The following is a 14,512-nucleotide window of genomic DNA, read 5'->3' as shown; positions in this document are numbered from 1 at the left end:
TTCAATGTAACAGGCAGAGAAAAGAAACAGAAGGAGAATGGGGTGTTCTAAGGTATGGATCTGTCTTTGTCCTGCCCAACTCCAAAGTTGCCTGCAGTTGAGTTGATGCAGGAGAAGGGGCTGGGCTCCTCTCTGGGATTTCCTGCAAAGTTCCCAATGGTGGGAAAATTACACCCCTTCTGAGTGGCTACATCCTCCCTTTGCCTACACAGTGGAGTCTAGGAGGCAGGTGCAGTTCTTAGCAAGAGTTGTCATCGGATCTAATTTGCATTTCTGAGCATTTTAACTCTGTGGGGGACCTTGAGCTTTAGCTATCAAAACGGCGTGTGAGGCTCTTGCTCTCACCATAATAAAATTAAAGCCAGAGTTTATAAATGGCTATTGAGTGACACTTCTCCAGGATGGATTGCAGCTAAATAAAACTTACAAAGTAGGCTGGTTAATCAGGCTTCAGTTACACAGGAGGATGCAGCAGAAAAAAACCCCTTCATGCTGCCAACACTTGCTTTTTGTTTTCCATTTGCCATTGTTCTATTTTTGTTCTTGTCAACCTCTGTAATCATACAGGTTCCATACAGCAGTACCGCTGGTAGGAAAAGGGGTAATGGATACGGTGGAAAAACAAGGCACAACGGGGGCACAGGCTGGCGACGGGCAATATTATGTGTAATGACTCAAGCTGGTTGGAAAAATTGCAGCAAAACACATTTTGTTGTTTGGATTTTCTGACTTTTGTTGAAATTGAAACATTTTGCAGGGATGGTTCTATTTTGGTGAAGTTGCAGTGAACCCAGGCAGGGCCATGACAAAACCCTGCCTGGTTTCCTCTTGCTCACCCACTTGTCTCCTTGGCAGTTCAAATGCAGGACGGCCCTAGAGCAGGATACCCCAGCCATCCTGGGTTTAGGGAACCTACCAGGCGGACTGCCCCGGAGCCTGGGCTCTATTCCCCAGTTGGTGAGGGATAGCTCAGTGGTTTGAGCATTGGCCTGCTAAACCCAGGGTTGTGAGTTCAATCCTTGAGGGGACCATTTAGGGATATGGGGCAAAAATTGGGGATCGGTCCTGTTTTGAGCAGGGGGGTTGGACTAGATGACCTCCTGAGGTCCCTTCCAACCCGGATACTCTATGATTCAAAGGTTTTCGTTTTGGTTTTCATTCCAAATTGGAACAAAACTAAACTTTGAAATGTCAGACTCCTCAGCAAAATGGAGTGATGAGTGCTACTTGTGATTTACGATGGATACGGCTGTGTCTTCCGATTGGGCTGCTGTCCTTCATAAGCATATGGTTCTCCAGCACCATCAGAACCGCCTGCAGCAGCATCCCAGCCGCTTTCGGTAATCACAGTATCTTTGGTTCACAGAGCGCATGGGGCTTAAAGTCAGAAAGGACCATTAGATCTTTGTCCGCCCTGCTGTATGATACAAGCCAGAGAACGTCCCTGCCTACCCCTGTACTGCATGCAATACCTTGTGTTTGGCCAACGCGTAATTTCCAGGAAGGCAAGCAGCCTGGATCTGAAGCTGGCAAGAGATGGAGAATCCACCACTTCCTTTGGCAGTTTGTTTGCAGGGTTAATCGCCCTCCCCGCAACAACGTGCGCTTTATTTCTAGCTGGCATTTGTCTAGCTTCAGGTTCCAGCTTTTGGTTCGAGTTCTGCCCATCTCTGCTAGACTGAAGATCTCTTCTAGCACTGGAATTGCTGCCCAGAGTAAATGGGAGTCTTAGTTTGGGTGATGAGCTGTTGGGGAAAGCGGATAGTTGGCTTAAAACCCTCAAAGCGCGAGAAAGAAGAGGGTTAGTTTCTTCTTCTAAGTTACGAGATTCCCTAAGAGTAGACCGGCTGCTGGCTGGCTTCAGTGCATATGGATGTTTGTTGGGTGGCTGAACGTGGATGGAGACCTTGGACATCTTTTGCCACCTTGCTGCTAACAGCTCACTAGGCCTGGCGAGTGCAGCGTAAGAACCGGTATCCAGTAGAACGGGCTTTGTGCGGGTGTACTGCCCAAAGGTGAATTTCACCCTCCGGGCTTTCAGGTTCAGACCTTATACATCAAATAAGTTAATTTGCTTTTCATGAAATGTGACTGGATCTTTAGGGACCTAATCCAGCTCCCGCTGGAATCAGTGGGAGTTGGATGTGTCTTTGAAGCCCTGTCTCTGCAAAGCCAGGTGGCATGTGAAATGCCAAGGGTGGATGCTACATGCTGATATTTGATATAAGTCCATGATCTATCTTGGTCTCTCTCTTCTTTCCCTTTTAGGATCCAAGGAGCAAGCACAAATTTAAAATCCACACGTACTCCAGTCCCACCTTCTGTGACCACTGTGGCTCATTACTCTATGGACTCATTCACCAAGGGATGAAATGTGACAGTAAGTGAAGCTCTTTGTCACGGCCATGGCTGATATAAATGGGCAGGGCAAATCTCTGGTGGTCTGGGGCACATGCCAGGGATGAACTCCTGACTACATTGAAGTCTAAGGGCAAAATTTCCATCGACTTGGGATTTCACTTCATGTCTCAACCTGTCTCAATGCTCCAAGCAGGATTACAGCGTATTCAGGTGAAATGCACGGTGTAGTAGACACGAGTTACTATTTGTGTGCTGCGATGCTTGCTGGGGAGGGGGCAGCCCCTGCCTCCAAGGGCTCGGGCGAGGGCTAGGTGGACGCACAGAGGGCATAGCAGAAAGGGGACTACAAATCGGGAACTTGCTTACACACATCAGTCAGGTTCCCTGTCGGTAAAATTGCACCTTCTCGTTTCCCCACCTGACTTTTCAGAAGTCTTAAAATGGGAAGGAACCTCGGATGTGTGCAGGGGAGGGAGCTTTTCCCAGGTTCTGGTCAGAGAGCAGAGACCCGGGATGTGCAGGCCACCAGCATGACTGAAACGCCCACCCTGCCCCGTACGATCATGCTCATAGTGTGTCACCCAGGTACCACCCAGTGATCACGCCTCACTGCTGGGATGGAAGGGAGGTCAGAATGGCCTAGGGCTCTGGAAAGGGAAGAGCAGCGGAGGTCCCTGGTTGGGACCAGAAAAGATACATGGCCTAAGTCTCTCTTGGCTAGTCCAGCCTTATTGGCCAGTCCTTTTTAAGGCTCACTAAAAGGAGATGAGATTTTTCCAGCATTTTCTTTTTCTTCCTCGTTCCCTTTCCCCAACCCCTAGGGAGGCTGGCGTACCGTCCCCAAAGTGAGGGTTACTTCTGGAGCTGGGCGGCTCAGGGACTTTGTCATGGGCTACAGGGCCATTTAGCGCTAGCTCATGGGTTCAAATCCAGCTCAGTCTGGCAGTTAAAAGAGGCCCAAACCATTTAATGGTGGTTCAGCCTCCGTCATGAAATAAGCTGTGAGGCTTTTCGATTCCTTGGGGGGGGGCGACGGGGGTTTGTGTCCCATTGGGTGCTAATCAGCCCCCTTGTCTGCCTCAACAGAGGTTGAACACTGAATGAGCCAAAGAGACTGAGCTCCCTCCTGACTCTTAGCCCTGCAGTGGAGGGCTCATGTCTATCGTCCATAGACAAGGGACAGTGTGAGGAGTTGTGGGGACATGTGCTTTACATGGATGCAGGGGGAGCCAGAGGGAAAACTTGTGATAATTTCAAACCAAATACTCTTCCTTATATGCTGGCTTTTAGCGCCACCCTGTGGCTGTCCCATGGTGGCGACGAAATGCCCTATGTTTTTTATGCAATTTCAACAGCCCCTTCTAGAAAGCATTTTCTCTGCGCTCATGCAGGTGTTGAGGTACAATAGCTAGTGGAATTCATCAGGGAGCGATGACAGATCTTTTCATCGCTCAAATGCTAACTAAGTGAATGGCGTTTCTGTTTCAATGGGGATATGCAGTAACCAATAGAACTGGCGATGAATCCCCAGCATCTGCTTAAGTGGGGAAACCTGTCCGGTTGCCAGGGGGCTGAACGTGCCAATATTATGTAGTGCCGGTTTCCCCATCGAGACAGAAACTTGCTGCTTGGGATCTGCTAATCAATTATCACTTCACGCACTTTCTCCCTGCCTGTTGACCACTGACAAATTCAACCTAATGCGTAGTATTACACCATGGGCATTGTGGGAGAAGTAATCCCATCAGTGGATAAAAGTCCCAGTATGGTGGTTAAAGCTGGCACAAAAAGCACTGCAATGTTTCTGGCCTTGATCTTGCCATGAGAGGCATGCTGGTGGATCTCTGCGCACGTGTGGAGCCCTGCTGAAGCGACCCAGCGGGACTCCACAGATCTCCAAAGATCCATAGGCAGAACCAGGGCCTGCATTAGTATTTGTACCGGATTTCCCCCACAATCATGCCCATCTCACGCCCCGCTCGGTTCAGAACTTCCAGGCGAGCTAGGAGCCGACCGCGGGGAAGGTAATGTTGTGATCTCCCTGCTGTGGAGTAAGTGTTTGTTTCCTTCTGTGCAGCCTGTATGATGAATGTCCACAAACGCTGTGTGATGAACGTCCCGAGCCTATGTGGAACGGACCACACTGAGCGCAGGGGCCGGATATACATCAAGGCGGATATAGCAAAAGATGTTCTCACCGTTGTAGGTAGGTTCATGGCTCTGCTGTACAGATGCAGACTCCTCCAGTCCCTCGCTATTGTAATTTGCTGCTCTGGAAACTTGGCATAAATATCTGGGGCGTGCGAGTGCTCTTTACGGCCGAAGTGTGCTGGAGCTGCTCGCGTCTGTGGTAGTCCTCGTTAGTGGTGAGTTTGGGAGAAATGCCCTCTCAGTTCTTTGGCTAGAATGCTGCCTCTTCTTCCTGAGCCAACCTGTTTAATAAACTGACAACTCCAAGCCTCCCCACCCCATCTGCTGGGTCCTGCTTTTATCTCTCAGACTTAGACTGCAGGCTCTTTGGGGCAGGGATCTGTATGTTCGTACAGTACCAAACACAATGGGGCGCAGGCCTCTAAGCACTAACACAAAGCAAATAATGTGTGTATATAAAGTCTGCTGCAGTTTCCACGGTATGCATCCGATGAAGTGAGCTGTAGCTCACGAAAGCTCATGCTCAAATAAATTGGTTAGTCTCTAAGGTGCCACAAGTACTCCTTTTCTTTTTGCAAATACAGACTAACACGGCTGTTACTCTGAAACCAGTCTTCTGGTGCACTTGCTACTTCCCAGAGCCAACGGTAGCATGCCAAACCAACCCGTTAATGCAGGTGGGTGCTGGATCCTCCAAGCCGTGCAGGTTCATTGCGGGCTGGCTCTGCAATCACTAGACGGAGCATATATGATCAACTAATACATAGGGAAAACTCCAGGAAGAAAACATGAAACACCAGAGCCCCCTTGTGGTGTCTCGCACACAGGACCTGTGCAAATGCAGAAGGTATGAGAGAAAGGAAAGGCATTTGGGCTCTAGAGAGGGTTATTTTCTGCCTCCAATAAATACGCTGGCTGAGACTCCATTTCTGCTAGCAGATCCCAGCCAAGTGTTTGTAAGGAATCTTGATTCCTCTGTGTATGTTAACTGCAGGAGAGATCAACTGCTGAAGAGTAGACGCCTTTAGATCCGGCCAGTGAGGAACACCTTGTCCAGCCAACAGCTGGGACCATGTTTGAGGCAGAGAGAGGAGGGGTCTGGGGGGGACAAAAGCTGACTCTGAGAACAGGGCGGGTGTTTCTCTTGAAGACTGAATGTGACGCCTGGCCCCCCTGAAAGGAAGGAGGGCTTGGCCTGGTGCTAATGTCACTGCTCATGTGGCTGTTCCCAGGCTAGCTAGTCTCAGTGGCTGGGGACTATTATAAAGAAGCCTGCCCAGTTCTGTAACTGGGGCCTGTGCAGAGGGCAGGAAGCGTATAAAACTGTATTAAAGGGACAGGCCACAGCTGCTGGATCTCTCATACAACCTTCCCCACACCCCCGACCTCAAAGGCCAGTCTGGCCTTCCAACTATTCCATTAATATCAGACACTCATCTTTCTGTAGCAAGGGCTGAATCCCGCTCTCTAGGCTCTCGCAACTTTTGGTGGCTCCTTTGGCAGAAATCTAGTTGACAGCTCCCTGCAGTGCAGATCTGGCTTCTGGGAGGAGATTCTGAGTTTGTGCTGCTCAGACGCTCCTTGGTCAGCATTCAGGCTGGAGCACCCCACCTCTGGAGGCTGGATTTGAAATGGATAGGTCTGGCTCCAAGGGCTCTTGTTCCAGGCTCCTCAGTTTCCTGTTTTCGGGCTTTCAGGCTGAAATGGCCACAGGCTGGCTCCAGCTAACGTAGTCTGAGTCGCGTTTGTGCTGGGAGACCGAGATGACACGTGTCTGAAAAGACAAACACTCTGCAGCAGTATTTCAAAGGGGAGATAATCTTCCTCTTTCCTGCTGCGGCCATGTTCTCCTCTCCTTTCACCATCCTTGCGTTCTCTTTTGCCAGCGTCTGTCCCTCTGAGCGTGCAGAGAAGGGGAGTGTTGTTCTAAAACATCCAGGGAGCTCCCAGGTGTTTGAAAAAGCATCTTGAAAAAACTGAGCAATTAAAAAAATCCCTGTTGTTCACATCTGATGAAGTGAGCTGTAGCTCACGAAAGCTTATGCTCTAATAAATTGGTTAGTCTCTAAGGTGCCACAAGTACTCCTTTTCTTTTTGCGAATACAGACTAACACGGCTGTTACTCTGAAACCTGTTGTTTTAAAGTGTATTGAGTGGGCACAGAGATGCAGGGATTCCCCCCCTACGCCCCTCACCCCGGTGTCTGAGCTGTTACATGACTGGATAACTAGGTGGGAATTCCTAAGGGGGTGTGTGAATAATTCCTGTGGAATACAAAAGGAAAGGGTGCAGAAAAGAGCCCCAGGAATGATTCAAGGCTGGGAAAACCTGCTTTAAAGTGAGAGACTTAAAAAGTTCAATCTATTTAGCTTGTCCAAGAGAAGGCTAAGAGGTGACTTGGTTACAGTCTACAAGTACCTCCAGGGGGAGAATATTTCTGGGAGCAGAGGCTCTTCAATCTACCAAACAAAGGCAGAACAAGATCCAATGGCTGGAAGTTGAAAGTGGAAAATTCAGACTAAAAATGGTGCCTTATTTTTAACCGTGACCGTGATTAACCCATGGAAAAACTTGGCTAGGTATGTGGTGGATTTTTTTTGTCACTTGGAGTCTTTAAATCAGGGCTCGGTGCTTTCTAAAAGACCTGCTCTAGCCCCACCCGAAGTTACAGCTTTGAATCCTGGGCTGAGGTTCTCCAGCCTATGTTATACAGCAGGTCTGATTAGATGGTCACATGAATAAATATTTTAATTTAAAATGTTCCATTGTTATTGGAGATGTTCAGGTTTTTGATGGAAAACCAACGGGGTGTGTGTGTGTGTGTGTTTTTCAATGAAACCATAAAATTTCAAGGAAAACTTTCAAAAAAACAAAATCTTTTTGTCACATCTCTTGCAGGAAAAAATTTCCCTTTCCCAAATAGCTGCTCAGATGCCCTGGGATGCGCCTCGTGTAAATTCCTAGATTTGACACTAGGATGGGGAGGGCTAGAACAGAGAGAAATCCTGGGTCCCACTCTCGGGAAAGCCTGTGACACCCCACCACCACCACCAAAGTCTCTCTGAAACCCCGGCAGAACCACCACGAGGCTCTTTGAACCCTTTCGTATGGAGTTGAAGAGAGTCAGGTGCATTTGTTTCAAACCGGTGGAAAGAGCATTTTATTTCCAGCCCTTTAGGGAGGTGTCGGTGGAACCCGTCATCTCTTGGCTCCTGGAGGAAGGCAAGGAAATGTACTGTGTTCTCCAGCTCTTCCACATACTTAATGAGGGAGGGGAGGGGAGAGGATTTCTGCCTGCCCTGTAGGGGCTGTTAAGTGGCCTGACTTCCTTCCTTTGGTGCATGTTTTTTTTTTTTTTAACTCGTCGGGGTCTGCTTGAGTCTCTCAAACCCCAAGCAGTGACTGTGATTAGGGAGAGGGGCCCCGGGCTGGCAGAGCGAGCTTTGTATTGTGCAGAAGCTGGGGAGCGTGCTGTACTTTATTTTGCCATCACCTGTCTGGCACAGTTCAGCAGAAGTTTTTGTTCCCCCAGCAGCTGTTTGCTTTGAGGATAGGGTCATAGCTGCAGAGTGTGTGGTTGAGACTGCCCTGCTTCCTAGTGGGCGAGGCCTGGCAAGAAAAGCAGGAGCTCTGGTCAAGGCACAGGCTACAGCTTGTTCTGGTTGTAGGTTGAGGTTGAGTGTTGACCCAGGAGTACAAGAGGCTCTTGATTACTGGTTAAAAGAAAAGGAGTACTTGTGGCACCTTAGAGACTAACCAATTTATTTGAGCATGAGCTTTCGTGAGCTACAGCTCACTTCATCGGATGCATACCGTGGAAACTGCAGCAGACTTTATATACACACAGAGAATATGAAACAATACCTCCTCCCACCCCACTGTCCTGCTGGTAATAGCTTATCTAAAGTGATCATCAGGTTGGGCCATTTCCAGCACAAATCCAGGTTTTCTCACCCTCCACCCCCCCACACAAATTCACTCTCCTGCTGGTGATAGCCCATCCAAAGTGACAACTCTTTACACAATGTGCATGATAATCAAGTTGGGCCATTTCCTGCACAAATCCAGGTTCTGTCACCCCCTCACAAAAACCATACACAAACACTCACTATCCTGCTGGTAATAGCTCATCCAAAGTGACCACTCTCCCTACAATGTGCATGATAATCAAGGTGGGCCACCTTGATTATCATGCACATTGTAGGGAGAGTGGTCACTTTGGATGAGCTATTACCAGCAGGATAGTGAGTTTGTGTGTGTGGTTTTTGTGAGGGGGTGAGAGAACCTGGATTTGTGCTGGAAATGGCCCAACCTGATGATCACTTTAGATAAGCTATTACCAGCAGGACAGTGGGGTGGGAGGAGGTATTGTTTCATATTCTCTGTGTGTATATAAAGTCTGCTGCAGTTTCCACGGTATGCATCCGATGAAGTGAGCTGTAGCTCACGAAAGCTCATGCTCAAATAAATTGGTTAGTCTCTAAGGTGCCACAAGTACTCCTTTTCTTTTTGCGAATACAGACTAACACGGCTGTTACTCTGAAACCTTGATTACTGGTTGTAATTCTCATGGGAGGAGGGGAGCTATTTAAGTAGAGCCTTTTGATCCACACAGATAATTTATGCAGCATTGCCCAGTACACTGTACTGACCTCTTTGAAAAGTGGTAAGGTGTTGCTTTTCCCTAAAGATCCTTACTTGAACCTGATGCAAACGGCTAACACAAAGGCCTTGGCTTAGCAGTGTCCTGCTTCTCTGGAGTGAGGGGCAAATGTATATTTCAAAAAGATCAAGGTCCACTATCACAGAACCATATGGTTAGAAGGGACCATCTAGTCTAACCCCCTGCCAAGATGCAGGATTTGTTGGGTCTAAACCCTCCCAGAGAGATGCTGTCCAGCCTCCTTTTGAAAATTGCCAGAGAAGGAGCTTCCACGACCTCCCGAGGCATCTGCTCCATTGGCTGACTGTTCTTACAGTTAGGAAGCTTTTCCTGAGATTTAATCTAAATCCGTCTTGCTGTAGTTTGAACCCATCTCCTCTTGTCCTGCCCTCCTTCGTGGTAGATGTGACTGGTTGGGAGGGAGATCCAGTCTGCTGAGTGGCCAAGTAAGAAAGTGTTGTCAGGAAGGGGAGGTCTGTGCCATTAAACAAGTCTCCTGAAAAATCTGCCAGTTCTCCGATCCCCAAAAGCTTCCTTGAAGACTCCTCGAGACCCTCGCTAGCTGTTTGGCTCGGTTCCCCCATCCCCGGGCTTCGGGGGCCTGATTTTTCAGATGTACTGAGCCCGTGCATTGGGCTCCTCTGGAACTTCCCATTGGAATGATTTTTGACAGTAAATGCCCTGTTTTCACAGAACTGAAAATTTTCAGAGAAGCTGAATTTTTCCAAAAAACCTGGTGTGTCCAGCAGGAAGATGGAAATGCTGGCTGCCTGCCTGTGAAACTCTTGGTAATGGCTCCTCCAGGCAGGCAAGCGGAAACATTTCATTGTGGCTGTCCCCACAGAGACTTCTTCTGGAAACCTTTCCTCATGAAAACGGTTGTGGTTTTGGCTTTCTCTTCATTTGAGTGGAGATTTTTTTCCCCTCGAAAACACGCTGTTTTTCACGGGAAGGGATTTCCATGTTCTGCTCTCATTGCGAGTGCTCAGTCAGTCTGAAACCCCAATCCTGAATGTGGCATGATTTGTATGCCGCATTGCCCAGATGCTAACCACCCTCTGGTGAGCATTTGCGTTTAAGACGTGCCTGGCTGTTTGTCTCCACACGCGGATCCGTAGCATGGGTAGTGCAGCATGTTCCCCTCTAGGTGGCAGCACAGTCCCATAAATGGCCTGTGGCCTCTGTCATCCCAGGCAGTGGTAGGAACAGGTTTCATCTGAGCCCTGGCGGGTGCAACCAAGAGGCTCTTGTCTCACTGGGCTGGGCATTCCTTAAGCTACCCCCAGGATGATGGACGTGCCCTCAGGGAACAGGCAGACTTCAGGGGGCTGTGCTGGGAGATTGAGACATGAGTCGGGGGCTGGGGGTTGGGCACGGCTGCCTTATGGCTGGGATAAGAGGGGAATAATGCTGCTGGTAAGCCACTTTCCCCCGTCCCCTTCCCCTCCTGCTGCAGTCCCTTCTTTGGCCAGGATTCTGCAGAGCTCCCTTTTCAGGCATTGCTTCCTGGTTGCATCCAGGGCCAGGCAGAGCAGCCACAAACCGTTAGTGGGTTGTCGGAGCATCCCCCTTCCCCCATCAATCCACGGACTGTGCGCACATCTCAGTCCCCTGCACCGTACCGCGGCCGTGACCCACTCCCACGTCCTCGCAGGGCAGGGGCAGCAGTGCTCGTGTGTGAGATGAAAGCCACCCTTTCCCGGCTGGGTAGGGCCGTTTGTGACAGAACGGGGTCCCACGCTGTCATACCTGGAGAGCCCTCACCGGGGCAGCATTGGTATCAGAACACACTTTCAGAATAACAATCGTTCTTGTCAGCACCCAGACACCCCGGTGATGGGCAGGGCAGAAACGTGAGAGTACTCCAATGCTAAGTCGGTTTCCCAGTCCGCAGAGCGTGTCAGTCGGTACCATGCTGGAAAGTGGCCATAACTTAGCATGGGATCTGGTTGACCCTCGCTTTGGCTGGGACCAGCCTGATGAGAACCCAAATCTCATTGACTTAATAAAATCAAACGCTTTTGGCAAAGGCTCAAAACTCTAAATACTTGGCAAAGCTTTACAACAATCCATGCGTCCATCCCCCGAAACTTCCCTGAATCCAGAAACTTGCTCTTGGCTCCTTCGCAGCATTGAAGAGGCAGAGAGGGGGCAGCATCCAATCCAGGGGCCAGCTGAGTCAAAGGCAGGCTTTCCATTGACTCCAGCAGGAGCTGGGTCAGGCCTTATAGACAATGATTCCCATGCAAGGCCCCTCTGAATTCATTAGCAATGTCTCCCCTTTCGTGGGTGACTCCTGGTTGCTGGTTCATGCAGGTTAATGATGCTGCCAACTTGCTGGAACGTTTTTTAGATGATTTTCTTCCCTCCCTCTGTGATGCCACTGTCCTTGGTGCTGAATCTCAAAATGCAGGGTGCTGGGGTTGGAGAGATGTCTTCGTCTACTATAATAACGTGTGTGTAATAACCAGGCCCGTGGATCCAACAGATGGTCAGGCTCCTTGTCTCATGAAGGATTAAATATTTTACATTTAAGAAAACCTAAATAGCTGTGCCTGTTAGGACAGCAGCAACCGAGGGAAGTGAAGATCAACCTGGGGGTCAGCACTCTGGGGCTGCGGTTGCTGTTGCAGGTGGCTTCATAGCCTGTGTGGGTGGCAGCATCAACGTTCCTGGCTCTTTTAAAGAGGGACATGAGTCTGTCTTTTTGAGAGTAGGTGTTGCTAAGGCAAATAAGCAGTGGTTTTGGATCCTAGCCTGTCTTAGTTTTGGAGCGGTCTCTCTGCTTTAAGGCAAGCAGAAACAGTTGTTTGGTCACGTGGTGTCTTCAGGAACACAAGAACAAGAGACCATCAATTGAAATTAGAAGGTGGCAAATTGAAAACCAAGAAAAGGAAAAGCTCATAATTAGACTGTGGAACTCAGTGCCACAGGAAGTTGTTCAGGCCCAAAACATACCAAGGTCCAAGAGAGATACAGGATATGTATTTGTATAACAAGGCTCTCCGGAATGCTAATTAATGCGAGCAGAAACAATGGGAAAGGATTAAACCTCCCACTTGTGAGTTTAAGTCTGTCTCTAGGTTTCATCCTCACCCGTAATAGTTAATGTGGAGGGCAAATATCCCATGTCTGCCTAAAGTGAATCTTCTTGCACCTTTCTCTGAGGCCTCTGGTGCTGGCCGCTGTTGGAAGCAGGATACTGAGTGAGACGGGCCGCAGCTCTGGTCCGGGCTGGCTGTTCCTGTGCACTCTCATGCTTTCAGTCTGTGGCCATGCACAGTAACGACGAAAGAAATCCCCGGCAAATGTGGACAGGGCGATGTCACCAGGCTGGGGCATGGCGGGGCATCATGCCAGCTGGTGGCTATTGGATTTGCGGAGCCGTGCTCTCCAGCCTATAAAGCAAAACAGCCGGTCCCCCTCAGCAACCACCCAGTAGCAGCTAGCTGTGTCCATGTGACCATTTCTCCTCCCTGTCCCGGTGGGTAAGCGGTTCGGAGCCCAGAAGAGGGGGAACCATTGTGCTGATAGTCCCAGCTCTACTCTTTCATTTATTCTGCTCCACCCTCCATCCTAGTGTGCCCCCGTGCCGCGCTGTCCCTCCTCCAGTGCTTCCCAAAACAGATGCCCTCTGTGAGGCCTTTCAGGGGGGACAGGCTGAAGCCTCTGGTGGCTCCCACTCCTGCTGACCCCGGGGCCATGTTGCCATCTGTAGGAGGAGCTCTCGTTGGTCTGTAAACTCCCTGCTGGCTGATGGCACTTGCTATGGGCAGCCCCGCTGTGTCACTGACCTACCATACGCACCCTTCATTCTGGGTCAGCTCCCCAAGCATTCCACACACACACACACACACCCCTCTGCCATCCTCTTTCCACTGCATGTTTTGAAGCCTGAAGCAGCTCTTGCCTAGGCTGCCTCCAGTCTGTTTCCCCGACTTGCCCAAGTCGCCATTTAGCTGAGAGAGCAAAGTTGGGACCTTCCCCGCTCCCAGTCATGTCTGGCTCCATCCCCTTTGTTGGAATACACAACGCAGGTGGTGATGGAGTCTGGTCTCACCATGCAGTTGGCCTTATGCTGATCCGAAGAAACCGGGTGTCTCAGTCCCTTCCCTGCCAGCCTTCATCTGGGAAGGCAACAAGGGCTGTTATGAAATGTGAGCACTAAGCTCTCAGTTCTAGACTAGCTTTAGTGTTTGCCGATGCTGCCGACACCTCCGGGGTCGGAGATACCTGTTTCCAGGATGCACTGACACTTGAGCGATGGTTAAAGATGTTTTCCTGTGTCTGCTGTAGAAACAGCTTCCAATTAGGCCTTGTTTTCTTCTCTGAGCAGCATTTACTGGAGCGGTGACCTTTTCAGAGTGTGCACTGCTTGGGTCAGTTCAAGTCTTCATCTTCAGTCGGATAAGGATGATACATCTCTTGCTCGTCACCAGGCTGCCCTGGGGACAGGAAAGGCCCCTGAGGAGTGACTGGCACTTTCTAATGTGCCATACTGGGTGATCTGTTGCCGAGTAGGGAGTCTGTGGTCAGTCACTGTCCTCCCCGTATCGGGGTTTTGGGGCAGGCTCCCTCAAATCAAGTTCTTTTTGTTCTGAACTGCTCCATGCGGACAGCCTGGAATCGCCCTGCCAGGTGACCCTGGTGCTGAGAGAGGTCCTGGCGACGGGCACTGAATAGGAACCCAGAGAGTGAGAGGGTAAAGGTGCTAGCCTGCATTCTTAGTGAATATGGCCTAGCTGAAGAGGGATGTGAGGGTGGCTTTTGGGCAGCACATCCCGGCACGCACGCACTCAGCTGCTACTCGGTCATGAGAGCCCTGCAGTGCTAGCTGGACCCCATTTCTGATAGTGGACTCCATGCAGATGCTCCCCCACTGATCTGACCATGACACCCTCCTCTCTTAGTTCCTCCACTGCCGTCTCAGACCTACACTTAAAGCCCTTCACAATCCAACCATGCCCCCATCCCGAACCTTGTCTCTTAAACAACTCCAAATTCTCCACTCCACCAGGATCCTCTGGCCATCTCCTCCCCTTCCACTCGGTGCATCTTTCCCTGCTGCCCTCGATGTGCAGAACCGCTTCCCCAGACCCATGCCCTCCTTCCAGTCAGTGCCCTCCAAAGCACCCACTTCTGTGCGGCCTTCAAGCAAGAGGTTCGTCACTTGGAAATCCAGCCCAGCAGAAACAGGTTCAAAAAAGAAATAGATACATTCATGGAGAATAGGTTTATCAATGGCTATTAGCCAGGATGGGCAGGGAAGCAAAACAATGCTCTGAAGTGTCTCTAGCCTCTGTTTGCCAGAAGCTGGGAGTGGACAACAGGGGATGG

At 49.9% G+C, this 14,512-nt stretch overlaps 1 protein-coding gene across 2 annotated transcripts in view; it reads left to right on the top strand.

Annotated features, from left to right (window-relative positions):
• Positions 1-14,512, top strand: part of PRKCB (protein kinase C beta) — a 244,411-nt gene that overhangs the window by 134,674 nt on the left and 95,225 nt on the right. For both annotated transcript variants that reach the window (XM_084641907.1, XM_084641906.1), the window contains exons 4-5: positions 2,269-2,380; positions 4,439-4,567. In XM_084641907.1, the coding sequence (XP_084498033.1) occupies positions 2,269-2,380; positions 4,439-4,567 (241 nt within the window). The remainder of the gene's footprint in view (positions 1-2,268; positions 2,381-4,438; positions 4,568-14,512) is intronic.

The sequence above is a fragment of the Lepidochelys olivacea genome (genome assembly GCF_965140295.1).
Source record: "Lepidochelys olivacea isolate rLepOli2 genome assembly, chromosome: 10".
Lineage (NCBI taxonomy): Eukaryota > Metazoa > Chordata > Testudines > Cheloniidae > Lepidochelys > Lepidochelys olivacea.
This window is presented reverse-complemented; position numbering and strand designations above follow the sequence as displayed.